This window comes from Eufriesea mexicana, unplaced genomic scaffold (genome assembly GCF_001483705.2).
Source record: "Eufriesea mexicana isolate 0111107269 unplaced genomic scaffold, ASM148370v2 scaffold415, whole genome shotgun sequence".
NCBI classification, from domain to species: domain Eukaryota; kingdom Metazoa; phylum Arthropoda; class Insecta; order Hymenoptera; family Apidae; genus Eufriesea; species Eufriesea mexicana.
In genome coordinates, this window is record NW_016908639.1 from 138,952 (window position 1) to 151,928 (window position 12,977).

The 12,977-nt window shown below is 27.5% G+C and overlaps 3 protein-coding genes across 4 annotated transcripts in view; all 3 read right to left on the minus strand.

Moving 5' to 3' along the window:
* Nucleotides 1–4,504, minus strand: part of shtd (anaphase promoting complex subunit 1) — a 7,848-nt gene extending 3,344 nt beyond the window's left edge. Inside the window, 13 exon segments of the mRNA XM_017897303.1 lie at nucleotides 1–3; nucleotides 72–330; nucleotides 409–659; nucleotides 730–1,713; nucleotides 1,783–2,188; nucleotides 2,261–2,450; nucleotides 2,539–2,932; nucleotides 3,018–3,284; nucleotides 3,358–3,470; nucleotides 3,550–3,620; nucleotides 3,694–4,011; nucleotides 4,084–4,227; nucleotides 4,385–4,504. The exon segment at nucleotides 1–3 is cut by the window's left edge and continues 516 nt beyond it. Coding sequence (XP_017752792.1) covers nucleotides 1–3; nucleotides 72–330; nucleotides 409–659; nucleotides 730–1,713; nucleotides 1,783–2,188; nucleotides 2,261–2,450; nucleotides 2,539–2,932; nucleotides 3,018–3,284; nucleotides 3,358–3,470; nucleotides 3,550–3,620; nucleotides 3,694–4,011; nucleotides 4,084–4,227; nucleotides 4,385–4,408 — 3,424 coding nt within the window. The 5' untranslated portion in view covers nucleotides 4,409–4,504.
* Nucleotides 4,505–5,662: 1,158 nt separating this feature from the next.
* Nucleotides 5,663–7,984, minus strand: Arp1 (Actin-related protein 1). Of its 2 annotated transcripts, XM_017897298.1 has the most exons (8): nucleotides 7,863–7,984; nucleotides 7,478–7,542; nucleotides 6,939–7,265; nucleotides 6,515–6,824; nucleotides 6,196–6,369; nucleotides 6,052–6,114; nucleotides 5,899–5,982; nucleotides 5,663–5,827 (listed from the first exon to the last, which is right to left on the minus strand). In XM_017897298.1, exons 1-8 carry the CDS (start codon nucleotides 7,908–7,910, stop codon nucleotides 5,816–5,818), a joined length of 1,083 nt encoding a protein of 360 aa, XP_017752787.1. In that variant the 5' UTR covers nucleotides 7,911–7,984; the 3' UTR covers nucleotides 5,663–5,815. The 2 variants fall into 2 exon arrangements, with proteins under 2 accessions (XP_017752787.1, XP_017752786.1); XM_017897297.1 differs by having other exon boundaries at nucleotides 5,663–5,982.
* A 2,275-nt stretch (nucleotides 7,985–10,259) lies between these two features.
* On the minus strand, nucleotides 10,260–12,977 carry GCS1 (mannosyl-oligosaccharide glucosidase). The gene is made up of 3 exons (XM_017897318.1): nucleotides 12,783–12,977; nucleotides 12,514–12,704; nucleotides 10,260–12,436 (listed from the first exon to the last, which is right to left on the minus strand). Exons 1-3 carry the CDS (start codon nucleotides 12,972–12,974, stop codon nucleotides 10,390–10,392), a joined length of 2,430 nt encoding a protein of 809 aa, XP_017752807.1. The 5' UTR covers nucleotides 12,975–12,977; the 3' UTR covers nucleotides 10,260–10,389.

Genomic DNA, 12,977 nt, shown 5'->3' on the forward strand with positions numbered 1-12,977 from the left:
TCCCTACATTTATATAATAACATTTTATAATCATGGAAACTAAAAATATAAGCATCATCGTTTGTACATACCAGTTAAACAAAGTCGAGGAATTGGTAATTGTTCTGTAATAATAGGAGTTGAAGTCCTGAGTGTAAACATGCCTCTAGCTACTGGAAGTGCCATTATTCTTGTGCATAATGCATGTAAATGTTTTTCCTGTTCTTCTATAAATTCATGATCACTTACATCTGGTCTCTGAACTATTGCTATTCTTACTGGTTTTGATGAATTTAAGAGTTTCCGAACTTCTGCTACTCTATGATCTTTGTTAAATCTCAATTTTAATACCTGTGTAACATTATTATATATTTAATAAATAATCTCTTATAAATATTTTTAGCAATTATAAATGTTCTTTAAACATACAGCATCATCAAATTCCATGCCATCGTCTTGTTCAGGATCTTTGATTGAATAATTTTTTCCTTCATTTTCTAAGTGACTTGATACATACGATTTTAAATGTTTATCTAATGCTGATAAATCTTGTCGATCTACTAATTCATATGCTTGCATCGGCCAATTTGATGGTGGACGTTCTCTACACCTATACATTATATCTTTTAATATTAATGATACACTAGGTGGTAATGTTTCAAGATCCTTTTTGTTCATACCTAAAAATAAAACATTTCAACTTTTAATTTATGCTTAAAATTACTGATATTTAAAGCACAAAAAACCTACCTAATTCGTGATATAATAATACTACTCTATCTATTGCAGAACATTCAATATTTTTACATATTTCTTTTTCAAATTTATTTCCACTTTCTTGGAAATCTATACGACTTCCAGCTGGTATTATATGTTTTATAAATTTATCTATTTCTAGTACAATAACTTGATTTTCATTTGCTATAAGTGCCATTAAGTAAACTATATTTTTTGTTTTTGGATTTACTTGGCTTAAGTAAGGGAATGGTGTTACTTCCATTCCATTTAGTAAATTATTCAATGTTTCAAATATATTTGGTGGTTTTGATGGTATATAATTCGGCGTAGTAATTTTCTGTAAATCTGCTTCCTTCATTTGGGACACAGTATTTTTTAAGTGATAGATACAAGGAAAATCAAGAAAATAATGATGAGCGTATACATTGAATCTCAAATCCAAGCTTAACTGATATAATAATTGTGCGAGTAAAGGTAAGCTTTCTGACATTACACAATTTAGTTTCAATTCTTCATATAAAAGATGTAAAGAAAATAGGATGAGTGGAAAATATGGAAATAAAATAGATTGCGTATTTATTTTCCCTATATTATTTGAGTCTATAATATATGATACTGATGTTTGAAGTATGTTAGATGTTTTCTGAAGATCAAGTATATTTGAAATATAACTTTGAGAATTTCCATTCTGTATGAAATTCGTCATATACCTCCAGTCATCATTCGATCCAGAATTATTTGTTTTCTGTTTCTTTGACACAACAATAGGACTATTACGTTCACCAAATTGATCTTTTTCATTTTTTTGAATTAATTGTAACTTTTCTACTTCATATCCTAATAATGTAAATAAAACTACAAGAAAAAGATACCATTCCTGTTCTGGTGAAAAATCTTGAGGTCCTGGAGCATTTCGTGCCCCATACCATTTTACTAATAATTGCATTGCTAAATCTTTTTGTAAAACGCTTCTTAATGTTTGTAAACATTTAGTTACTGTAAAATATACAAATAAATGAATGTATTATTTTAATGAACAATAATCATAACTACATTCGTACTTACCCAAAGGAGAGGTACTAGATGTTGGTAATGTTATTCGAAAATAATTCTTACTTCCATATTCTAAAGTAACTTTATTTCCTACTGCTTCTTTTAAAATAAGGAAATTAGTTTCTACTAAAGAATTTTCTAATAAAATAGGTGGTCTTGCACAATTACCACCTACTGGACTTAATAAGTGTACTCCTTCTTCAAACTTAATATCGTGAGAAGTGCTACAGTTTTGAGAAATTAACGAACTTCGTCGTGGAAATGGAGATCCCAATCTATGATTAATATTAGATAAGAAATAGTTACATCCAGTTAAATTTGGAAGTATTCCTGTTACATGTAATTTGCCAACACAAGTGACACCCGAATATAGTACCACTCCATTTGATAGGTCCATTATTGCTATTATATGTAAATTCTAAAATAATCAATATTAAATATTAAATATTAAGATAGTAAATCTTACTATAAAATATTAATATATACTGACTGGTATGTTAACAGCACCCTTTGCTACAATATTCGTTACCATGCCAAAAATAATTTGCTGCTGTTTATTTGTTTTTTCAAGTCTTACTAAAAAAAATTGTAATCTTTGTGGAACTAAATAACATAAATAGTTCTGCCCTACGAAATCTGATGACAAAAATACTTTTGATGCTCGACTAGACACAACATCCCTTAAAAAAATATTAATATTAAAATATTAGAAAATATTGAGAAAATTAGTGACAATTTATGTATATTATGTAAATATATAATATATACTTTGGAATTCCAACATTCTCAGTCCATACATGATCAAGACATATTTCAGGATACAAAGGTTTACTTGGTGTAATAATATCCTGTAATTGTATATTACTACAATTACCAAGAGCACTGTTTTGTGTATGACTTGATATAGAAGTCATTATTGGTTGATGCAACCTTGTATGATGAATAATTGAACTCGCAGGTGCACCAAGTAAAGGAGAGAAAGCAGAATGAGTAGGTGATTGACAACGTGAAATAGTTGCCATTGGACTCTGAGACCTAGAATGCTGCTGCTGTTGTTGAGAAGGTGATGGGCCTCCAGAGCAGGCAGTAGTATAAGATGTTCGAGAACCAAACGGACTGTTTGACATTCCCAATCCTATATTAAATTGTGGGTTTGGTACTCCTAAGATGGAAATATATTGTTCAATGTAAATTTTAATTTTTTCATATTAAATGATTTTTCAAAATGATCATTGCATTATTTTTACCAAATATACTTAAGTGTCCTTTATTTGTACTTTTATTATAGGAAATACTGCTTCCAATGTTTAATGGTGATGCACTTGCTGAGTGATTAAATATACTAGGAGTAGTATCATTACTTCCACAAACTATCTGACATTCTTCAGTTGAAGCCTTACGTATTTTATATACAGAATGTAATCCAGTCTTTGTATCATATATCACAGCTAAAGATGGTTCAGAACTAGTAAATACAATTTGATGATTTGAATCGTACATATATGATATGTTTCCTGTAAATAAAATTATATATTAATTATACTCTTTGACTTCAAATAACAGAATTTATATGATTTATAATAGTACCATGTTTAATGAGTACAGGACAAATTTCATCCAAAGGGTGTGTAAGAGAAAACACTACTGGTAAATTTGTATCATTATGTAATTGTAATCTGTTTCCTTCCAATGATGTATACCTGTAAATATTAATTACAATATAAACAATGCATATTTGAAACTATCATTATATAAGTTTCTAAAAATCAAGAAAGAAACCTCATTTCTGATATAGGAACTTGTGTTTTTTCCAATAAAATTCCATATTTTGTTGGCCAAACAGCAGATACCTAAATTACAATATAAGAAATCTACAATATAATTATAAACCTCTAATTAAAATATTGTTAATTGAAATATTACCTGAAATTGTAAGCTAGATACGTAATCTTCTCCAATATTGGTAAATACTTTAAGGGTATATGAATCAATTAAACAAATGCATTCTATCATTTTATCATAATTATCTTCTTCATCTATTTCTTTTCCTTTTGCTAAATGATCAGGTATATTAGTATGAAATTTACACCATAATGCATGTTTAATATCTGTTTCACAAGTATAAGTTGTTTGCAATATTCGAGTTGTTTGATTACCCTTTGAATGAATTGCAATTTTGCCTGAACAATATAATTCTTCTTCACCACATGTATCATTTTCACGTACAATCCAAAATTCTTTCTATATATATGTGTGTTTTATTAAAAACTTTCAATATTAATTAATACAAATATATAAAACTGATATACTTACTGGTAATGTTTCTGAAATGTTTACTTGACTAAATTTTTGTAACAGAATACTCTCTCCTTCAATTGTTTGATTATTTAATAGTTGTTGATTAGATACTGATTCAGGATGTCGTAAAATTATTTGTCTTCCACCAGGAACATATTCCTTTAGGAAATGTGTTATAAAATTTAAATTATAACTGTTTAATAGCTTACTTGTTTACTTAGGTTAATATAATCTTTTAAGTATTTATAAAAATAGTACTTTTTAAAACTTAATTATATTATTAATTATAATGTAACCTGAAAAAGATTTAACTTACCACCGGTTCTGAGGCGGCAATCATTTTTTCCTTAGTTTCATCCAGATTTGCAGACTCTAAGTAATAAAAATTAAGAAAATAACACAACGGTATCTATTTTAGACTGTCTCTTAAAATTATTTGAAAATATTTTTGCAAATACAATTTTGGTAAATGATGCAATTCCGTAGACGTCGCCATATTCGAATATATACATATGAACAAATTTTATACAATATATCGAACACATGTGATTTATCATTGGTATATATATTTGATAATATATTTCCCTTATTTAACTGATATAATCTAAGTCAGTAATAAATAACTTGTTTTTTAATGTAAATTAAAATACAATTATTATAGTAAACAGTATAAATATTACATTTTATTTGTATAACAATTAGTAATTATTTTTTATAAAAAATTAATACAACTTAAAATAGTCTAGCTAACAAATTATGTAATATAAAAAATTATAATATCGATTCGTTTTTACAATTATAAAAATGTATTAAAAGAACGTATAACACGATCACAAACAATTAATCGATATTTAATAATTTTATTATTATTCAAAAAACCATACAAATTCAGATGAATTACTACTTTTATATATAATTAATGTTTACAATAAAATTAATATTCAATAATTTTACATTTTGGATACTTACTGCTTTATTGCATTAGAATTTGTTTATTAAGTATGAAATAATGGAATCTAAATTTCTAGTCGTTAGTAATTACTTATAAAAGTTTATGTAATCATTATATGTGTAAAGAGTTTACAGATTTATTTTATCAAAGCATACATATTTACAAATACTTTGCAAAATTGTTACTATAGATAGAATATTACATTATTCTTTTTTGTTTTATAATGACAATTTGATTAACCAAAGCACTTCATTTTTGTTTCAATAGAAGTTGATTCTTTTATTATATTAAATATAATAAAATTATACACAGTATAAAAAACAAATATATAACTTAGAAAGATAGTACACTAAAAAGAAACTTCATTTTAAATCTACAATTAGTGTCTAGTTTTACAAGTGCATTTTATTTGGAAAGATAAAATGTATCTAGTTTTGGAAACTTTTATGTACATTTCCAAGGAATCTTAATAAATGAGTATCATTTAAAAATATAAAAAAATTTTATTTTTAAACTATGAATAAATAAATATCAGCATATTAAAAGTTTTATATAAATTATCAGAGTATAAAATAAATTGTATTAGACTGTTTCTTATATTACTGTTCAATTCGTTAAATACGAACATTTTATGATCCCTTGGAATATATTTTTATCTTAAAAAAAGTTGAAGTAGTACTTTAAAAAATTGCAATATTAAAAGCATCCGAAGAACATGGTAAACACGGTACATGTCGATTTTTGTGCCGACTGTGCCATTATTTATGCGTTGTACTTAAATTATTTGACATAACATCATAAGTTTTCCTAAATTAAGTTCAAAATGTTTTACGATGAATTGCTCTTATACCATCTTCATCATATTCTTTTTTACTAACCCACATCTTCTTGAAAGTATCTAAAGAAGCCAAAATAGAACCTCCAATCCAAGTACTATATAATCGTTCTTGAGGAGCCGATATCTATGGGTCAAAATTTAAACATTCTTAATAGAAGAAAATCAAATGAGAGAGTATTTATTACATACATACCCTAATTTTTATATCCTTTGGTGACATTTTACGAATCTCAGATAATAATCTGTCACCAAATCCCTAATGCATAAGATATACATATTTACAGATTAATTCAATACATATATCATATTAGCAAAATCTCATTAATTTGATACTTACACGGAATAATGTTGATCCTCCTGATAAAACAATGTTTTGGAATAAAACCTTTCTTAGATCTAAATCAGATTTCTGAATAGAATATGTTAATACTTCATGAAGTCCTTCACATTCTTCTCCAATTAAGTATGGTTTAAAGAGCACTTCAGGAGCTCTAAATCGTGCTGGACCAATCTATTGTAAATAAGTGCAATACTCTGCATGCATTATGTAATATAAAAGTTTTCAAATAAGTTTACAGCATATTATCATTATTTGCAACCAATTACTCAATTAAACAAATAATAGCAAATTTTAATAAAACAATGTAAATTATTACCTCCAAGTAACTTCCATCAGGCAATGTATATTGTAATTTCTCTATTTCAATAGCTTCTTCTTTCTGAGGGTTGCTGGCAAGGTAGCATGCTCTCTCTTTAATTGTTCTAACAATTTCAAATTCTGCCGTAGTTCTGAAATTAATACCCTCTTTACGTAAAAGAAGCCGAAGATGTCTAGTAACATCACGTCCTGCTATATCAATCCTCATAATGCTATGAGGCATAGCAAAACCTTCATAAATAGGTACTGCATGTGTAACACCATCCCCAGCATCTAGAACTACCCCTGTAGTTCGTCCTGTAGCATATCTATAATATTTAAATATTATTATAACAATATCATGAAAATGTTATAATTATTTATTTTTTAATGACATAAACAAATTATATAGCAAACAAAATTCATTACGATCAAATACTTACAGACTAAGAACAGCTTGCATTGAAACAAATAATGCTGGAACATTGAATGTATCAAAGAATATTTCTGCAGCTTTTTCTGTATTTTTCCTTGGGTTAAGAGGTGCTTCTGTTAATAAGACAGGATGTTCTTCAGAAAATGTTGCTAATTGATCTTTACTATATATATAAGACCAAATTCTTTCCATATCATTCCAATCTGTAACAATTCCATGTTCCATTGGATAACGAAGAGATAAAAGACCACGATGTTCCTCTGCTATTGGACCCACAAAAAGATCTCCTTCTAAAGCACCAGCCATAACACGTACATGTTTGGGTCTGCCAATACTGTGAAAAATTATCAGTTTAATATATAATTAGTACAACTAATAATATAATATTATAATACTTACAGTATTATAGTATTATAATACTTAGAAAAAAGAAAAATATAAAAATTAAGAACTCAGAATAATACAAATCGCTTTACTACTTGTCAATAATCTATAGTAATAACCTGTCAAGAATATTAATTAGGTGGTAACAAAAGATTTACTTACTAATTTGAAAATTTGCATTTTGGTATCTGATCACCTGCAAATCCTGCTTTAATCACACCAGAACCCTAATAAAATATAAAAAATTGTATAGTACTATCATTGAATATCATTATTGATTTTAAACTACAGAAATTATTGTACTTCTAATTGATCATGAATCTTATCATATATAATGTATTTATAAAATATAAACTATTAATAATAAAAATTATATAAAAAAAAGTTAAAAATTACACGTTATAACTAATATTTATAGTTTTTAAAGAAAAAGAGCAAAATTTTTAGCGTTGCTTAGGAGCCGACATTATGGTAGGATTAAATTTGACACACCGATTTAAAGAACTAAAAGATATTTGAATATTTATAAATTAGATATATTACTTACGTTATCAATAACTACGGGTTGATTAATTATTACATCATAGGGCTCCATAATTATCTAAATACCACACTATTTTGAATAAGAACTTTGGAAAATCACAACTGTAACCCCAGTCGCACACCTATTCTTTGGTGAAATCAGAGGGAGCTATTGGCAGCTAAGAGAAATAAAATTACTTGTTACTAGTTACAAACAGGTTAACCAATAGTTCACTTAAACTTTTAGGTAATTTAAAAAATATATAAATGAAATAATATTTATTGATTACTGATAATGTAGCATTTTCTTTTAGTCAAAATACAAACAAATTTTATTCAGCTTTACTAAAATGTAAATGACAATATGTAAATAATTTCATTATATGTTTTGTTATATATTTCATAACGTATATCATACTTAATGAAAGTATTAATTAATATGAAACGTTTCCTAATTATACTTATTAAATAAAATTTAAACATTAAAATTTCTTATGTTGAAGTAACGTGATATTATAGCATAATTTCTATTTTAATGACAGTAAGAGTGCAGGTCCTTCAGATCAGTGATTTAGTTGAAACATTGCAGGTTTGTAGATATCGTCATGCATTTTAAGAAAATATATCATTATAGCTGTAATTACTCAGTAGTTTTTGAAATATTTAGGATTAAAATTTTATTACGTCTGTAACTACAAATTTATTTCCGGCTCTGATGTCAGTTTACTAACTCTGATTATATGCTACGAATATATTTTAATAAATCAAATCGGCAGAGGAAAATTCACTAATTACTCAAAATCTGTGATTAATTTATGAACTTTTATAATTGCATGGTAAAGGCAGATCCTTCAAGAACTTTCCAATATATTTTTCGATATAAATTTGTCCCTAATTAATTAATTATTAATAATTATTGTACGAAATGTTTGAATTATTATCGAAAATTGTCGAAGACGCCATTGGTTTTTCATTAATTACTATCCTCTACGCAATTAATTTGTAAAACTTTATACACTCATTAGAAAGACAATGTTCTTGCGAATCTTCTCATATAACTTTTGATCACATTTTGTTTCTAGTTTCGTTTAGTAATAAATATTTTCACGGAAGGTCGTGATGGTCGCCGTTACGAAATCATAGACGCCATAAAACAAAAATTAATAACTAAAAATTTAGAGTTAAATTCTTTACAAAAATTATATAAGAATGTAGCCTGAAGTTCCAGCTTTGCAATGAAATTATAAAAGTTCACAAATTGTTTACGGAAATTGAGTAATTAATAATTTTTCACTACCGAAGCCATTCTATCCTTTACTATCCCCTCTCTGTCCTTGTCTACCATGTGACGAGTTCTTCGACAATCTCCTCGCCTATTCTATGTTCCTATTACTATTCCGAGCATATGGTACAAAATCATAGATAGCTCTAATCGTAGGCGGTAAAATTTTTATTCGAACTAGATACCTCTTCAGGTTATGTGCCCCTAATACACCTTAATCAATCAATTCGGCAGTAGAAAATTAATAAATTTCCAAGTTTCTGTTATTAATTCATGAATATTTATAACTGCACAGCAAAGTTGGAATTATAGGCAACATTCTTATACAATATTTGTAGATGATTTGATTCTAGTTAATTTGTTATTAATAATTATTTATATTTCGGTGTTCTTTCTGTAGTAAATAACATTGCTATAGAAAACTGTTTTTCTTGCATAACATTCTTATTATTTTGTAATAAATGTATACTAATATAAAAAAGCGTAAAAAATAAATTTTTTTATTAAGAAATTTTACTTACAATTGTTTTTTTACAATGTTTTCATAGGCGAAAAATGAATATAAAATAAAAAATAGATTAAAAAGAAACTACAACTATAGACAGGAATCGAACCCTGGACCTCCATCATATTACTTTCCGGTTGTCGCCCTTAGGACGCAACGCCACTTGGAAAGCATTGGAAATAAATTTGTAGTTACAGACGTAATAAAATTTTAATCCTAAATATTTCAAAAACTACTGAGTAATTGCAGCTATAATGGTATATTTTCTTAAAATGCATGACGATATCTACAAACCTGCAATGTTTTAACTAAATCACTGATCTGAAGGACTTGTACTCTCCTTGTAAGTTATAAAGGTACAATTAGTAAGTTGGTGTAAAAATATGATACTTGGTAATATTATTTGGAATCACTATTAAAATAGATTTCGTACAGAATTAATTTTATGTAATTACAATACGTGATTACAAATTATGTGAATAAATGTCTTAGGTTGCTATAGTTTTGTTCTATTTGTATATCTGTCTTAATCTGTATCCTGTTATTCTAAAAATGTATTCATTCTTATAAACGATTGTAATAATTTACAGATATTATCACATTTTTATGCATAATAAATGAATAATCAATATATACACTACTAATAATAATTTTATGCAAATACTTCTTGTTTCTGCTGTTAATAAAATAATATATTTATAGATAAAACTATTTACAATATGTTGCTATGATTAATAAATTTAATAAATTTTAATCAATTTATAATTAATAAATCTCTGCCATAAGTAGTACAACTAGGGATGTCCAACCAGTAAATGGATGACTTCCTTTACCTTCTCCATGACCATCTCCATAATTTTCCCACACATATCCAGATTTATTGTATTGTTTGATAACATTTTGTATTAAATTTTTCCTTAAATTTTGATAAATTTTTTTTGCTTCATCTTTATATGGACCTTCAATATTGGAATAATAATATGTTGCTCGCACTACCAAATAATTTAAATTCATCCAAATAGCACCTCTCCAATAAGGGCCATCATGTTCAGTATTATATTTCATATAAAATGGTGATATTTTTGCAAGTGATCGTAAACCATATTTGGTCCATAATAGATCAGAATTTGTTAAATCCTGTAATACTTTACCCAACTGTGGAGCACCAGGATCGATAATTTGTAAAATAAATGGAAATAACGAAACATATCCAAAAGATGAATCAATATATTTTAGAGTTGGATCTTCCATAATAATTCGTACTGTTTCCGACGGTTGCATATGTGATCTTGAAGGTGAAGTTAGTTTTCGTAAAAGTATTTTATCTGTATGCAATCCGAAATCAGCATAAGTTTGTGTACTTGGTGACCAATGTAATTCATTTAATAAATCATTATTGGATAAATACTGATAGGTCTTTTGATATTTAATATTAGTATGACCTAACATTTCGCTGATCTGGTACATAATATCAGCAGCAAATGCAATCCAGCAACGTAAGTCAACATGTCGTTCATCGACATTTGGATGAGAAGCTCTTGGATAATCATCTAATCCAGATGATAGAGTTTTCGGATTTAACTCTTTATTAGTTGTTCCATCTCTACCTCGCCATCTATACGTACTCGGTATATCTCCAGTTTGTGTACTGTTAAACCAATTAAACCATGTCTGTAGGCGAGGATACAAATCCTCGAGAAACTGAAAATATTTTTCAGACATTTCTTCTTGTTTATATTTAAGTATGAAATGCAACGTTAAGAAAAATGTAGGCGGATTTGCATTTGTATTTATCTGAGTTACAAACTCTTCTGGAACTTTTGCAAGAGCTTCTTGACCTAAAATCATTTCTCTTGGAATCCAACCTTCGACGTTCATTAAATCGAACCAATGTTTTATAATATCTAGTTCAATTTCCAAATCCCAAACTGATATAAGTAAGCCATGGAAACCTTCATCCCATAGGAATCCTCGTGGGAAAAAGCTTCTACTAGGTACAGCAGTGTATAAAGGTGCTTTCCAGTAAGGTACGGGTCCTTTAGTATATTTACTTTGCACTTGTGAATTTCCATAGAAATAGCCTATGGAGCCTATCATATTTGACAATGCCATTTTTGCAAATTTAATTTCATTTTCTGTGTAACCCTTTGCTCTTAATTTAAAAATTTTTTCAAATTTAACATCAAATGATTTTCGGTGCATTTCTAAAACATGATTATAATTTTGACCAGTTAATTTGTCGACCCTATCAATAAAACTACCTGATTCATAATTAATTTCAATTTCAAAAGGTATTCTTCCTGTTATTTGTGTTGCAATAAAATTTGCATCTCTCTTTTTTCCATTTTCTGATAATGGTATCTGTTCTCCTCCTAAAACTATATATTTCTTTGATGATCCTTTAGGAGATGCTATTCTAAGATTTTGAAGAACAGTTTCTTTTAAAGCATTTAATCCAGGAGCAACAGTTACCAGGAAAGAATGTTCTTCTACAGTTCCTTCTATCATGTTAAGATTTATAGTAAATGAACCTAAGCCTTGAGTATTTCCCTCTACACCTGTTAACTGCTTTTCATCACCAATATTCACTTTAATCCACCCTTTAACATTTTCTTCAATAGCAGTATAGAAAAGTAATGAAATTTCTTCACCATCTCGTATTTGATTTCTGGATGTTACAGCAATCCTTGCTGTCCAATCTCCACCATGTTTACCACCAGGTGTTTTAGCAAATGTAGTAGTTAAAGTAGCTGAATTATCCACTATTTCTTGAATGCCAAAAGTTCTACCATCATGTTCTAGCCATGCATATCTGAACAGAAATTAAAAAGAAGCAATTTTATACAAAACACTCAAAATATACTATTGAATAAAATAAATCTCCTTTACCTATCCAATCTATCATTTTGTTCACACCAATGTCTAAGGCCACTGCCATCTTGATGTAACAAATGTGGAAAATACCACATCAACCCTATTACTAATGAATGTGGATCTCGAGTCTTTAATCCAAAATAAACACCTGATCGATAAGTACCCCAATATCTGTCTGGAATATCTAATCCAGATGCTGTAACTAACTATTTTTACAGGCATATAATAATTTCATTGTTGATTTTCATAAAATTTATATATAAAAATAAAAATATAGAACATACCTTTTTCATATCAAATGGAGTATTCACCCTTGTTTCTAAGTATCCTTTATAACTAAACCAAGTGGCAATAGCAATACATAATACTGTAACTGAAATATTCAACATCGACATCTTATATTTATTTTCTTTTTTTAAGTTATTAGTTTTATTTTTTAATTTTCCAAATTTATCTTGTATTTTATTTTTTGCCATTCT